The 15,812-nt window shown below is 40.0% G+C and overlaps 1 protein-coding gene across 2 annotated transcripts in view; it reads left to right on the top strand.

Moving 5' to 3' along the window:
* The window catches only part of LOC105940686 (uncharacterized), a 28,939-nt gene extending 14,974 nt beyond the window's left edge, over positions 1–13,965 (top strand). For both annotated transcript variants that reach the window (XM_076873480.1, XM_076873482.1), the window contains 6 exons: positions 438–660; positions 1,200–1,315; positions 1,531–1,642; positions 3,838–4,039; positions 9,382–9,708; positions 10,343–13,965. In XM_076873480.1, coding sequence (XP_076729595.1) covers positions 438–660; positions 1,200–1,315; positions 1,531–1,642; positions 3,838–4,039; positions 9,382–9,708; positions 10,343–10,481 — 1,119 coding nt within the window. In that variant the 3' untranslated portion in view covers positions 10,482–13,965. The remainder of the gene's footprint in view (positions 1–437; positions 661–1,199; positions 1,316–1,530; positions 1,643–3,837; positions 4,040–9,381; positions 9,709–10,342) is intronic.
* The last annotated feature ends 1,847 nt before the right edge of the window (positions 13,966–15,812 follow it).

Below are 15,812 nucleotides of genomic sequence, written 5' to 3'. Positions count from 1 at the left end.
GATTATTTAGACAAATATTGTTAGTTATAAGACAATTGATAAGTGTATTTGGTAATACTGAAGCTTAAATGAATTTGTTCAAATCTAAACTATCATTTGCTTTAATTTTCCGCCAAAATCTCCGGCGTCTGATGTCAGTTACAACATGAGTCGCTTACCTTGTCCGTCACTTCCGTCACTTACCTGTCCTTCCATCACATTTGCCTTATTTTAGATTAAACCAAGAAAAAAAAGCACTTACCAACATATTCACTTACAGGAACAAGGATATTTTCTGTCATGCACATCTACTATGCAGATGAGTAACACAACATGATTGGCTTGTATGAGTCCAATAAGGCTGTTGATTAGCACTTTGGTGGCAGTGGTTAAACATAATGCTTGTCCTGTAATTTCTCTTATATTAAACCCTCCTTCCTGCCTTTTTCTTGTTCCAGGTTTGTGCCATTGCAGTGGTGCTGCGGAGTGAGAAGGTGGCCTATCGCTGTGTCTTTCGTTGCCAGGAAAAGCAGCTTCTCTCTAATGGTGTGGCCGACATCCACACTGATCACTTTGGTTTTGCCTATGGGACAGCAAACATCATGTGCCCCCTCCCCTCAGGCTGTGAGACACCATCTTCTATTGCCGTGACCTCCGCTGATGCCAGCTCTACAAGTACAAGTACAATGTTAACCTTGCTGTGGGGCATGTTAATGTAAATGCCAGTCTGTTTGTCAATTTGGTGTTTGCTTTAAGTTGAAATATCTCAGCAATTAATGAATGGATTTCAAAAATACATCTAGTCCCAGTTCATGGTGTGCATGAGATCAATTAAATACCAAAATATCGACGTACAAAGTAAATAAATAATAAGGTAAATAATTACTTAATTTTTTAAAGGTTCTACAATAATTTTTCTAAACTTTACATTCTAAGTGAACTATTTGATGACCATTCAGGTTTACATTATGTTGACATTAGTGATTTTCTCATTTTGCGTCCTATGTCACCACCAGGTTTAGACTCCCACTCATTTTGTGAAATATCAATATCTACTCTATAGCCTGTCAGTAAAACAAAGCTTCAGGGAGTAACTGATACCTGAAACATTTTTATATGTCAGTTTGACTTTAAGATTGTTTGACCCAAAAAGTATTACTAATTGGAGTTCAGTTACAAAAATAAGATGGTAAAAGTGTATGTTTGTGTGGTCTCTTAAGATGATCCCAACCAAGAGTTTTTAGAGGTGAAGAACCAGCAGGAGAAGACAGAATCTTTTCCTTACAACTTCACCGTCTGCATCTCCACCATGTTTGATTTTACCAACGTGCTGCAGGTACAGTGACATTTGCTTTCTTGCTTTCAGAAGACAGAAAAAATAGATTTTTGAAACTCATTCTCTAAAGTATGCAGACTAAGACAGGAAGAAATAAAACCAGAAAAGGTATATTTTTCCCAGTATTCCTTACAGTTATAATAATAATAAAGAAACAAGACATTTCTGCCTGCCTTGCATATTAACACTTGTTGTTCAAATGTGTTGGATTGTAGCTGGTACAGAGTCTTGAGATGCTGCAGTTACTGGGAGTGAACAGAGTGGTTGTCTATAAAACCAGCTGTAGTCCTGAAACGCAACGAATACTGGACTACTACACACAAAAAGGTGGGGTATGGTATAGTTTTCTGTCTGAGTGTGTCTTTCCTTATGACCTCACATCACCAGCTAAAGGCATTTTCCCACAGTGAACACTGAGTGAAGTTGCCAAACACCCTGAACTTCCTTCCTTCAGCTAATCACAACTAATGTTTTGTGATCAAAACATACACTAGTTTACTACAGTTTCCTCTATAAATCACTCCAGTTTGTACTGGATTTGGACTTCTCCAGGCAACTTCAGGATTAGCCTGGAGTTTTCAGTACTATGATAATGGTTCATGTTTAAACAAGGAATATCAATATGGCATCATAGACAGAAAACCTAACCTTCTCAGGGGCAGATCATTTTTAGGATAAGAGATCAACAAGAGGTTAAGTGTGAAATCATTACTGACCAATCAATTCTTTTGAAAATGACATCATATTAAACATGTTAACCTGGGTCGTTTGGCTCTTGGCAGAGGTGGTCGCGTCTTTCTCCCTCATCTTTCCTGCTTGGCTTCTCTTGTCCTTGTCTAGTCTTGTCTAACTCAAAGAGACTCTCTCTGTCTTGTTCTCTAACCAAGAAATTACGGATTTGATCAATTGGTCTCTTGATGCAATTGACATCCTCTTCTCAATGAGAAGCCTGGGCTTGGGGCAGGCTGAATGGAGGGCGTTGAAGACATCTACCTATTCGGAACCATGATAACGGGTTTCTTGCTGATTGGAGCTGGCACGGCCCTGGTTTACTGACGACTAATGGAAACGGTTACAGCTGCTCAAAATCCCATAAGGCCGGCTGGATTGATGCCGTGGGTAGAACGCAATATGGATAAAATCATAGAGAAGCTTGCGACTCCGCAACGGGAAATTGATAGATCTGTGAACCAATGATGGAACTGGAATGCAGAAACCAAACCCGAACAACCACTATCTTTATGTGGCCTCCCCTAACCAGCTGGAAGCTCCAGGGCCAAAGCTGGAACAACAAATTCTCCCAGATAACAAGACGGTGTATGACTCTCTGCCCTTTCCTCCTACTTCTTCAAGATCACCTGCGTCGGCTTGGGGATTGTCGACTTTTGTTTAAAACTGGTGAAAGGGCACTCTCTCTCGAGTTGGACACACACACATGCACATGCACTCAGACACAGATATACAAATTCCCCCCATCTAAAGTTTTGGTCTTTGTCTGACACACATCAATAGAAGCAGCTGTATCACCTGATGTTTATTTTATTTTATTTATGTATTTATTTATCTAATGCTGGCTATAAACATTTTCATAACAATTGTATTGTTTTATAAAACTTGATATATAATTCTAAAACAGGATACAAATTTGTACTTATAGATCTATCAAATTTGCAAGTTTGTCTTGTTTATGTGCTCTCAGACCATCAAACACCATCAGGGCTGCAGCTGAAATGAGTGAAAGTTAAAACTGTCTTACACATTTTGTCAGATTCTCCCGTGTCTTTATGTTCATGTTTCCACGTTTCCAGATTTCCACTGTTTATGCAAGTGAGTCATCTTGACTTGCTGTGTATTACAGAGACCTGGAACTGTTTGGTGGTCTCAGTATTAAGACTGCATGAGCTCTCACAGGATCCTTCCGTGGCCATGCTCACAAACTGGATTTATACTTAATATTGGTTTCTCTAATGTTTAATGGAAACATTAAAAATGACTAAAACTAAGTACCTAAAAGAACTGATAGTTCTCTGTGGATTTATGTATTTTTTATTTTTTTGTTTCACACATGGTACAGCAGTAATTCATTTCCTATACACAACCTTCCTTTCAATTAACTACAGAGCCTTTCACTTAGTCACACAGTCCAGTTCTAATATTGGAAACCTTTATGAAAACTAGCATTCATTCTTGGATCATGTTTGAGAGCAACAGATGAGAGTCTGTTTTGTCTGTTTTTAGTGCAGCCAAAACCTTAGGTTGTTTTAATGAGATCATTAAGTTTTTGCGTTGGGTTGTTTCTTAGCCATGTCACTGCTGCTGCTCCAGGTTGTTTATTACTCTAGTCTTATTCACTGAGACAAAAAAAAACAGGTAATGTTTTGTTTTCATGTGTCTGCTTCACCATAAAGATCCAGAATGCATTTCACCAGTTCAATGATTTCAGTTTGAGGTTGGAGTTGCAGTAATTGTAATGTCTAGTTTTAATTACTGACATTGAACTGCTTCCAATGTTTTTTTCTCAGGTTTACTGGAGGTGATTCCTTGGTCTCTGTCCAGATATGTGAACGTGTCTCGTGGCTGGCTGCCTGAACATGGTCCCGGTGAACTTCACTACTTTGGTCAGATTCCTGCTCTCAATGACTGCCTTTACAGATACATGTACCAGTCCAGATATGTGGCTCTACATGATATAGATGAGCTCATACTGCCCCAGAAAGTCGTCAGGTATGTGTGTGTATTTTCATGGTTTATTATGAAGATGGAAAATATGTGCAGTGATATACTAAAACATGTGCTGCAAACATACATGGAAATACAAAATATAAGACAAAACAAGAACAGTTTGTATGATTAGAGAGGTCAATGAGGTTGAAAGTCAATATTTATAATGTTTTAGTAGTCTTTAGTAATAGTTCTCCAGGCTTCTTGAAGGACATTCAAAGCTCTTCTTTGGATGTTTGCTGCCTTTCGTTTTGTCCTCTGTCAAGATAATCCCCTAACCCTGGTGGTCCCCGTTTCATAGCGTCGTCACGTTTTTGACTCAGTGCACGTTCTATTACATCTGGGGTTCCAGGCCTTTGTTAAATTGGTCAGCTTCAAGTTTGTTTGGCCAGGCCTTCGCAGGTCTGTTAGTGAATGGACTGCAGCGTGCGTTCCATGCCAGCATGCAAAGGTCCATAGGCACACCAAGGCACCCTTTGAACCATTTCTCATCCCTGGCAAATGTTTTTGATCATGTGCATGTTGATCTGGTGGTTCCTCTACCGCAGTCACAGGGTTTCACATACCTTTTGTCCATGGTTGATGGGACCACCCGGTGAACAGAGGTGGTCCCCCTGATATCCACAACTGCGGCGGTGCTTCCGTATTTCCCTGTCTCAGGTTTTTATGTTTCATGTTCCAGGTTTCTAGTCACAGGCTTTTTGTTCCTTTATATCAGGGGTAGGCAACTACAGGCCTCGAGTGCCGGTGTCCTGGAGGTTTTAGATGTGTCCATGATTGGGGGCCCATCCCTGGCGCATGGTGCCGCCGGTGTGTCGAGCCACCTGGGGGGCTCTTCAACTGGTGGGGGAGATTGTCACACCTTGCAGGAGCTTTCCTCTCCTCAGGAACTCTCTGCAGGAGGGGGAGATACAGGAGAGGTGGAGGAAGATCTCAGCCTGGGCGTCTATCGTCTCATGTAATCTGGAAGATGAGTGGATGGGGGGGGGGGTGCAGTTTTCTCTGTGGTGGGGTTGACTGGACTGTCCCGGGCTCTGTGGGGCCGGGGGGCGCTGCTGCGCTGGGCCCCGGTCTGGATGGGCCTGGGCCCCCTTTCCCTGGTGGGTCGCGGAGTATGGGGGTGCCTACTGGGGTCAGCGGGGGAGCTGGCCCCAGGGAGGGGTCACCTGCCCCTCCCTTCCTTCCCTCCCCATCTCCAGCTGCCTCCCTCTTCCCGCTCCACCACAACCACCCACACATGCAGGGCCTTGGAGTAGGGGTATGTCACCAGGGTGCAGAGGAGGCTACCCCCCCCTCTGTCCCCTTCTGGCTGCCTCTGCCTCAATTTTATCCCACAACTTAGACATTCACATTACTCACACCCTCATTACACATACATATAGGATCTTGGGGGTGGGCACGATACACGGAGTCCAAGTTACCATCAGGGTGTACACCTCACCCCTGGCGTGGTTGCCCACCTCTCAATTTTAAATACACGTAGTCATTGAGGGCTAGCAGGAGGGACTATGCGCTTACCTGCTGCTCTCTGGCAGGTAGTTCCATGCCCTCCTGGGTTTTAATTGCACCTTAGAACACACATGCATCAACACTACAATGAGCGGGTGGAGGGAGGTTTGGAGTCTTCTCTCACCCCCATTCTCTGCGGCCTGCTGGAGCGGGGGGGCTAGGAGGAGTTGGCCGTCCGACTGGGGTGTGGGGCCTCCCTGCTGCTGCGGAGTCGGGGCGGTCTGCCTCTCCCCACCGCAGGGAAAAGGGTAACACCACCTGGGTCTGGGTGCAGTTCCCCCCTCCAGGGGCAAGGGTACCTAGACCCGGTTTGTAGAGTACGCTTGGGGAGTGTGATCGTGTGTACAGCGTCTCTTTATGTCTGTCTCCACGTCGGTTGAGTGTGGAGTGAGTGCATATGAGAGCATGAGGGTGGGAATGGATGTTTGTGTCTGTGTGTGCCTGTATGTCTGTGTCTATATGTCAGGTTGGGTATCAGACGCCACCTCTCTGGGGACATCTCAGGCCTCCAAACCTTGGAGGGCCTATCTCCACCCACCACCACTTCCCCTGCCAGTGGCGGACTCCCTCAGGTGTCGGTGCGTTGGTAGTTCTTTGTGTCTGGGGGTGGGCGTCCGGGTACACACCGGCTCACTCCTTGGCGGCCGCTTATTGGGGCTCGCTCGGGCCATTTCGGAGGTGGGGTGCCCCCGGCCTCTCGGCCTGGGGCTCGGTCACTCAGGCACAGCTGGCTGCCGGCGGAGCTCACGGGCGTGTCACTGCAACTCCCCCTGGCTTCTGCTCCGCGGCTGCTGAATGAGCCCTCATCTGGGACTCTCCTCAGCTCTTACTGGGACAGTGGCGCGGCTGCCCCTCTGTGTGTCTTCCTTGGTCTCTTGTGTTCTGGGGGCCTCTGGATGTCTGGAGTTTTGATCTCCTCCATACCTGCTTCATACCATAGAGGACGGGGCTGTGGCTCCCCACACTCCCTAGCAGATCATTACATGGAGAAACCTTTGGAATGCAAGCATGCTGATCCACACAGGTATGCACACAGGTGTACACATGGGTGTTCACAGACGCGGACTACAGCTTTCTTGGCTGCTGCCTCAAAGCACATTGTGCGCTGTCTATCTTGCGTGCTGCACAATATCGTTTATTATTTAGTATCTATTGATATCTACTGCTAGCTAGTTTATTGTGATGGTGCTTTTTTTTTCTTATTATGTTGCTCTTTGTTGTTTGCTTTCTCTTCTGTTTTTTTTTTCTCCATACAGGTGACCCAGGTGTTTTGTTTTTTTTGTTTGTTTTTTTGTTTTTTTTCTCTCTTCCCCCCCTTCTCACCGTCTCTTCTCCCCTTTGGTTTTCTTTCTCTCCCTCTCTTTCTTTCATTCTTTCCCCCAGTCATGTCTGTCCCGTTTGTAGCAACCGAAAATAAAATAAATTCATAATTATAATAAAGGTCAATCAAATGGACCAATATGGCAAGGCCATGATGATCCACTTGGTAAAATAAATCCGCTTGGCATCTTTCTTGGCCTTAAGACAACAATTCTGATGGCTATAGATCCAAACGGGACAAAAAAAAAAAAAAAGATGTGTCTATGATCCATCACAGCTGATTTAAAGGGCTAAATGACTCCTCAGCATTTCTTGAAGTTCTCCAGAGGCCTGGTAATGAACTAATCATTGGATTCAGGTGTGTTAACCCAGGGTGCGATCTAAAACCTGCAGGATACCGGCACTCGAGGCCTGGAGTTGCCTACCCCTGCTTTATATTATTATTTTGTACCTGCTCCCATCATTAACTGATCATTAACTAATAAAACATTCTTATTGAACGATTTTATGTATTGAAAAAAAATTCGGAAACCTGACGATCTGGCTTTGACTTTTTATGCCTCATCAAGCTTTGCCTTAATCGTCAATTCTTTATCAGTCAGCATCAGACATCCAGTCATCTCAAAACCAGTTCTCTTGTTGTTCAGTCAATGTTGAACATTTTTCTTCATTTGAACTTCAGCTTATTAAAGTTAGGAATAAGTGATTTTTATTTTGAAAGTACAATAAATAAATAAAATGTGTTCTCTTATATTTCTTTTATACAACACTTTGATCAGCTATTTATCTTTTTTTTCTTTGATAGGAATGACAAATATCTTGCTTTATAAATTTGAAGTCTGCAGTATGTATATGAGTCATTCCTACTATTCGGTGCCCTTTCAGTGTGATCACTCTTCATCAAAAAATACAAAATTTTGAATTATTTTAACATTTCATCTAAAAGAGGGATTTTCAACCTATAAGAAAAATGTATTGGTCCAGCTAAGGATATTATATTATAATATTTTTTAAAATCAAAGTCTTTACCCATGACGTGCCAAATGTCCACCCTGTTACAGGACATTCAATTTTCTATTAATAACTGTTTTGAATACACAGTTATAGTAATATTTACATTTTCTAAAAGCTACAATGTCCCTTTTTAAAATCTGCAAGGAAATTTCAAGGAAGTATTTTAAACAAGCATTATATTGAAAGAAGACAGGTTCAGTTTTAAGACACAGTGTAATTTCAAAAGATTGTTTTTAGATTCAAAGGGAATATAAAAAAAAATTGGCTCCATTTTTAAGTAACTTAATTTTGCTGATTCATTCCCTCCCAATAACCAAAGAGACCAAAGAGACCTGTTACAGTGCATAGCAATAACAGGGGTGACGGTAACAGGGGGGAGATTTTATGCTAAACTTAGCCATTACTACTAGTATGATGAACAACAAGCTAGTACATGGTGACCACTAAGAACCATTTTTAACATGTTTATTAGCCATATTATAAAAATTACAAAAAAAAATTTGTTTCCACTATTAATAAGCGTAACAGGTTGGACGTGTTATGCTTTGCCACATTACAAAATCTTGCTAAAACATTGAAAAAAGGGTTGATTAAAGAGTGGTACTTACTCGTCTTCTTCTTGAAAGTTTTCCCTCCAAAATATGTTACATCCGGGAGTGTCATGTGACTAAAAGAATAATCAGGTGATGTGTTCTATGGAATTCTTATCAGAGTAACAGGGGTGACAGTTGATTCAGGGACACAACATTTTTTAAAGATTTTAAGTATTAAACATGCATTAATAATAAAAAAGAACATTTGATGAGGAACATTAGAAATAAGCCAATCCAGAAATTATGAAAAATCTAGATTTATTTATTTATTTTTAAGTTATATTTGTAACTGAAGTCGAGCAAGCATGACTGGGGACATAGTACTTTAGTGACTTGTGCTAAAATAAAAGTAATTTACTTTTAATGTATTTATCCTGTGTATATATCAATGTGTTCTATGGTAGAGGGGGGTTAAACATACAAGAAAATGATTTAGAAATAAGCATTAGACAAGTTTTACACTAAATATACCATATTATGTCACTAGGACTCAAATGGCACTGAATAGTAAGAATGACCCATATACGATGTAGAAAGGAGTAAAAACAAAGAAAAACCATTAAATAAGAAGGTGTGTCCTGTTGGTGTGTATTGATGACAATGTCAGCCAAAATTTGGATTCATGACACCAATAGTAAGTTAGTAGACTTGCCTAAACGATTCCCAGGTTAGTGAAATAACAAACAAACAAACATTAAAAGTAGAAGGTCAAGTCCAAGGTTTGGTCCTGAAATATGGGAAAATCCAAAGAAAAACTTTGAGAGATCACTTAAGATCACTTAGAGATCACTTAAAACACATTATTGAAATTGTTTTCAACTTTCCTGCTGTGGTTAGTCATCTTTTAATTGCTTGTGTGCTGTTCAAGTGGTTTTACATGTTATAACTATCTTGTTATTCTGTTGCCAGCTGGGTAGAGTTGTTGCCGCTGCTGGAGAACAAATATGGTGCCAACAAGTGCTACATGTTTGAAAATAACGTGTTCCCCATCAATATCATGTTGGCTCCTCCAGCATCCCAAAGTCTGCCACCACAGACTGACTGGAAGAATGTCACTGGTGTGAACATTTTGGCTCACCTGTACCAAGAACCAATCATTGAGGAGACTCATTACAATAACTTCAAGATCATTGTCAACCCTCGAGCAGTGTTTTCCACAACTGTTCATGGGGTTCTGAAGTCACAGCATGGCTGCTCCTGGATTGACAGGAACATAGCACGGATGTACCACACAAGGTAAATTAGTTAAACAATTCCTCATCATTAGTTGCTACAAAAACCAGCAAAAATTGTGCTCAATCCCATGATAGTCTGTTTCCCTTTTAATGCTATTCTGCTGTGCTTCACTGGATAAACCCATTATTAAATCTGTTTGTTTACCACACTAATATTTCTTTCACCTTCCTCTCTTTATCAACAGATTCATGTTTTTGTTCCTGAGCAGTGACTTTTAATTTATTAAACGCTTAGTTCCTTTTGTTCTGAATATTGTGGATATTATTTATACATTTTACAGATTTCACCCTTGTGCATTAAGATCTATTGTTTCTTTAGACTTTCTGGGGTCAGAAAGAATTTATAATGGTAGCCAAACAAGGACACTCACCGAGTTCCAGGAGGATTTGATGAAAATCGTAAAGAATGTATTTACAGTCAAATCTGATTACAAACAACTTGGAAATTTTTCTTTATACAAAACAATTGTCTAAATAAAGATTACTTATTTATCACTGTGTTTTTACCTGTAAGATATACTTCCAACAGCATCTTTGCTAGCACGTAATTTTTAGATATTTTTATTCTGAATCTTTTGTCTCTCTTATAATGGATTAAGCACATACAAACCTGTTTCATACAATTTTTTTTGCAGATTTCCGAGACAACCCAACCTGGCAGAAGACAAGCTGATTTATGATGGCAGACTGCTGAGCTACAGCGCCCACTTCACACCAGCTGTGAACAAAGTGCTCAGAGAGACTGGATTCCTACCAGAGCACAGCACACAATAGGCTTGGTGCATAGCTAACTCCCTTTGAGAAACAGAAAATAAACAAACAAAAAAAAAAACAGGGGAAGTTTTAGGAGTGACGGCGAGAGAGAGAGAGAGAGAGCGAGTTTTGAGATGTGAGAGATTCGTGACGTTTAGCGTGTTTGGAGTGTGTAGTTAATGTTGTGTCTTGTGTAGTTAGTGTGTAGTGTTGTGGATAGTTTTGTGTTGTGTGTGAGAACAATGAGGCGACTGCTGTCTCCAGGTAGAAACAGGAGTGATACACCTGCTGCTGTCAGACCTGCAGGTATCAGGCTGTGATGTTCTTCTTTATAGTGGACAGAAATTATTTCTTTTGGAGTGGCACAAATAATGTGTGTGGCATCTTATTGAATGCAGAACAGCTGATTGTTCTGTAAATAGTTTGAAATGGTTATTTAAAAAATCAAGGTAAAAGGTAAATGGATGCAAATAACTTTGTTGTTTGCAAAACTTGTGCATATGATTTTAAAATTGACAATTTATATTTACATTTAAAGTTATGAAATATGATTCATTAAACATGTTTGTGGTTGTTACAGTAAAAAAAACTTTTTCTACTCTGATTTTTATGTTTTTTGTCTGATTTTAGATCAATTGTGTTAATACAGTCCGTAAAAATGAAAACAAAACTGTAAATTCAGACACGTGAGGTTGTGCTGAAAAGGATGATACCAAACGAGGCAAATAAATAGTTTTTAAAGGTAAAATGTGGAGGAAACATCAAAAGTAGTTAAAAATGGCAGATTATACCCTGGACCCCAGAGGGTTAAATGTTTTTTTTTTTAAAGTAACGCAATAGTTACTTCAAGTAATTAATTACTTTTAGAATCTTGTAACTCAGTTACTAACTCAGTTACTTTTTTGAAAAGTAACTAGTAACTATAATTAATTACTTTTTCAAAGTAACTTGCTTTGAACACTGCTGTTCACCGGGACAGTTTTGCTTGCAGAGCTATGGACTCCTCCTCCTTCCTTTGAGTCACGGCTTCTTAAAGTTGGTTCATCAGATATGTTTTAATTTACTGCCCTCCCGGCCCCGCTGGTGTTTTTATTCAAGATTTTACAGACTTTTTAGAATAATAATTATAATGTGTACTTTATCGATCCCCGTGGGGAAATTACTCTTTCTGCATTAGTCTTTTCCCATTTACTTAGTGAAGCAGTGGGCAGCCACAAATCAGGCACCCAGGGAGCAGTGTGTAGGGACGGTACCTTGCTCAGGGATACCTCAGGGTAGTGGATTCGAACCCCTGACCTTCCAATCATGGGGCGACCACACTACCTACTGAGCTTGCATTATTAAACTAGAGAAGGTCTTAATGATTGGGGATTTCAACCTGCACGTGGATGATCTTAGCTGTAGCATGGCCTCTGACTTTCTATCCATTACAGACTCTTTTAATTTTATTCAGCATGTCTCTGGACCCACCCATGTTAAAGGCCACACCTTGGACCTTGTGTTTTCTCTTGGCTTAGACAAAACTAATGTCTGTGTTAAGGACACAGGTGAGTGACCATTCCTGTGTTATTTTTAATCTTAGCTTCCCTCTGTACACACCACCTTCTAATCTCATGTTCCATAAGCGGTTCATGAATCAGGATGTTGCTTTGAAGTTTTCTAATTTGTTGGACCGTTATGTGATCAGTGGCTGCACTGATGCTGATGTTGCTACTCAGTGTTTTAACAATCACTGCTTGGAGATTTTAAATTCAGTGGCACCTATGAAATCTGTCATTGCTGCCCCAAAAAGAGCTCATCCATGGATAAATGATGACATAAGGAAGGTCAAAATAATCTGTAGGAAAGTAGAACGCCTTTGGAAATCAACTAAACTCGAAGTTCACAGGCTCCACCTTAGGGAACTTTGGGTTTCCCTACATGAAACCATAAAAACAGCCAGATCAGGATAGTTTTCTCAGTTAATCTCATCAAGCAAGAGAAATTTCAAGGTACTGTTTAACTCCATAAACTCTATTGTTTCCCCCGTGGTCCACCCAGTACCCGTGACCTCCATATCTGAGAGTGATGACTTTCTGAATTTCTTTGTGGATAAAGTTGATAATGTCCGTATGAGCATTGGTTCTTCAATACTGTCTGTTTGTGTCTCTGGGCCACCTCCCCCTCATTTACTGTCAGTGTTTAACCCAATGACCATACATGACCTTTCACTCCTGCTGGATAAAATGAAAATTACCACTTGTGCAAATGACATTCTACCTGCTGGGCTGTTTAAAAATGCTCTCTCTGTCATTGTAGAGATATGCAATGCCTCTCTTTCAACAGGTGTGGTCCATAGGTTCTGTAAGCATGCTGTTGTTGAGCTGATATTAAAAAAGAGCAGTTTGGATCCAACTCAGCTTAAGAATTATAGGCCTATCTCTAAGCTCCCGTTACTGTCGAAAATTCTGGAAAAAGTATTTGCAGATCAACTTACTTCTATTTTAGAAAAACATGAAATCTATGACAAATTTCAGTCAGGTTTCTGTAAAAGTCACTCAACAGAAACCACATTACTTAAAGTCTCTAGTGACATTATCATGTTAGCTGACTCCGGAGCATCCTCAGTCATGGTTTTGTTGGACTTGACATCTGCCTTTGACACCATTGATATCTCTAATCAAACAGCATCTTGGTTCTCTTGGCTCATCTGTTCACCTGAGCATCAGGTACCTTGGTGTGATCTTTGATTCTGCCATGTCCCGAGAACAATACTCTCGACAGTTAATTAGGAACTGCCTTTTTCAGCTAAGAAACATCTCCAAACTTCGAACTTTGCTGTCTAAATCTGCGTTAGAAATGGTTATTCATGCTTTTATATCATCTCGCTTAGATTATTGTAACAGCCTTTTCTTTGTTTAAGCAAAAGGAATCTGGACCGTCTCCAGTCAGTCCAGAATGCTGCTGCAAGGCTTTTAACTTAGACACGAAAAAGAGAGCACATTACACCAGTTTTACATTCATTACACTGGCTTCCAGTACATTTTAGAATTCATTTTAAAATCTTGGTACTGACTTTTAAAGCTTTGAATTGTGATGCCCCTGCCTACATTTAGAACCCCACGCTCCCTCTCGCAGCCTGAGATCATCTAATCAAAGGCTCTTGGTAATCCCCCAAATACGTTTTAAAACCAGAGGAGATAGATCTTTTAGAGCGGTGGACCCCAGGTTGTGGAATGCTCTCCCTCCATCATTACGTTGCCTTGATTGTATTTATTCTTTTAAAAAGCAGCTTAAGACTCATTTATTTAGATTGGCTTTTAATTAGATTTGTGCTGTATGTTTGATTGTGCTGGGGGGGGTTGATTGTTTGTTTGTTGTTTGTTTGTTTTTTATGTATTTCTTTTTTTATATTACTGTGAACTACTTTGTGGCTTTTATCCTGTGAAGAGTGCTATATAGATGAATTGAATTGAATTGAATTGAATAAAGATTTACCTAGCATTGCTAGGATTGATTGATTGATTGATTGATTGATTGATTGAATCTTTATTTTGAATATGTTGAAGAAGTTAAACAACATGAAAATAAAAAGAGACAAACGAACAAAGCAAAACAGAAGGAAAACGAGCACCCACAACTACGAATAACTTTCATGTTCAAAAAGGAGCAGGAGGAAGCATGCGCTTATTCAATCCCACCCCCTTTCCACTATCTAGTAATCAATGTTTTTTAATGTATTAATTATATGTATATCTATCTATATACATATACATATGTACATACACATATACATACATATACAAATATTCAATAACCCCAGTAACACCTCAAAGGATACACAACCTACAGATATATATACCCATACCAACATACCCGTGCACCTGCACACACACACACACATCAGCCTTGTGAAAATATTGGACAAGAACTCCCTATCAAATCTCTACCTCCTCCCTGTACCCTGCAAAAATCATTTCCTTGAACTGCTTTTTAAACTGCGCCATGCTCGGACTTTGCTTCATATCTTTATTAAGTCTGTTCCACAGCTTCACTCCACACACAGAGATGCAAAAACTTTTTAATGTTGTACAGATACAAGGATGTTTTAAATTTAATTCCCCCCTCAAATTGTATCCCGTTCCCTTTTAGAAAACAACTTTATGATATTGTCAGGAAGTAGGTTGTTTATTGCTTTATATATAATTTGTGCTGTGAGAAAATGAACCAGATCTGTCAATTTTAGTGCTTTTGATTTTAAGAATAGTGGATTTGTGTGATCTCTGTAATGTGTTGAAAATTTTTGATTTTTCTACTAAATAAAGATGTTTTAATTATTTTATATGCACGCTGCAAATGTGCTCATATGAGTTGGCACTCCGTCTTTTGATGGTCAAAAGCTTTGTTCGGCGTGACTGTCTGGACTGATATATAGTAGGAATGATGTAGAGTGCAGAGGGTTGTTTGCAACACGCTTACACATGGAGTAGAGCTGGTTTATTCTTCTGCCTTCTAGCACTCCGTACTTGGGGCTTGGGGATGGTTTGTGGACTCAGGGCTGGTCTTTTGTACGTGATCCAGTCCTGTAGCACCAAAACACCTTTCTGAGCAGTAGGTCCCAGAAATCTGATTGGTTGGTCCTAATATCAGACAGATATTATCACTTTGCAAGATAAGTTCATGAAACTTCATAGGTGGGCAGATGATATCAAGTTTAAGTTTCAGAGATAACAAAGAGGTCGGCTGATTATGAAATCTGTTCTACGGCTGTAAGAACAGCTTAACAAAAACTAACATGTCTTCAAACAAATTGCATAACTTTCTCCAAACTAAGTGCTACATGATAATAAAATGTTGTCTAAAGATTTAATTATTTTTTATTTTCCCAGGTGACTTTACTTTACTTGGAAGAACCCTCACTTGAACAATCCTAAAATCTATCTTGAGGCATTATAAAAGCCAAATCACACAATCTATCAGCTGCAGCCCCTATACTATTTCTTTAACTTTTACCTTGAAGCTGCTGCAGGTTTAACTTTCCCTGAGCAGAAAGGTAATGAGGACCACCTTCCATAAAATGATGCTGAAAGAACAAGACTGAAACATCTGATTGTTACTGTGATTGTAGCTGGAAAATGAGAGTAAATGTTTTCTACAAACTTGTACATTTTTTAGAAATACTTTACTTTACCTTTACTTTTTGTTTGATGTTAAAAGGTCCTTTACTTTAAGGTTGAAGTTTGACGATTCTTTATTTAATCTGCCGTAGAGAATTGCCTTTGCTCAGTTCCAACCAGAAGTGAAGAAAAGGGCTCAACATCCAGTCTTACATTTGATTTATAGGATCAAAGATAGAATCAAAGTCTGATGAAT

This window comes from Maylandia zebra, linkage group LG14 (genome assembly GCF_041146795.1).
Source record: "Maylandia zebra isolate NMK-2024a linkage group LG14, Mzebra_GT3a, whole genome shotgun sequence".
NCBI classification, from domain to species: domain Eukaryota; kingdom Metazoa; phylum Chordata; class Actinopteri; order Cichliformes; family Cichlidae; genus Maylandia; species Maylandia zebra.
Note: the sequence above shows the minus strand (reverse complement) of the source record. Positions and strands in the feature narration are given on the sequence as shown.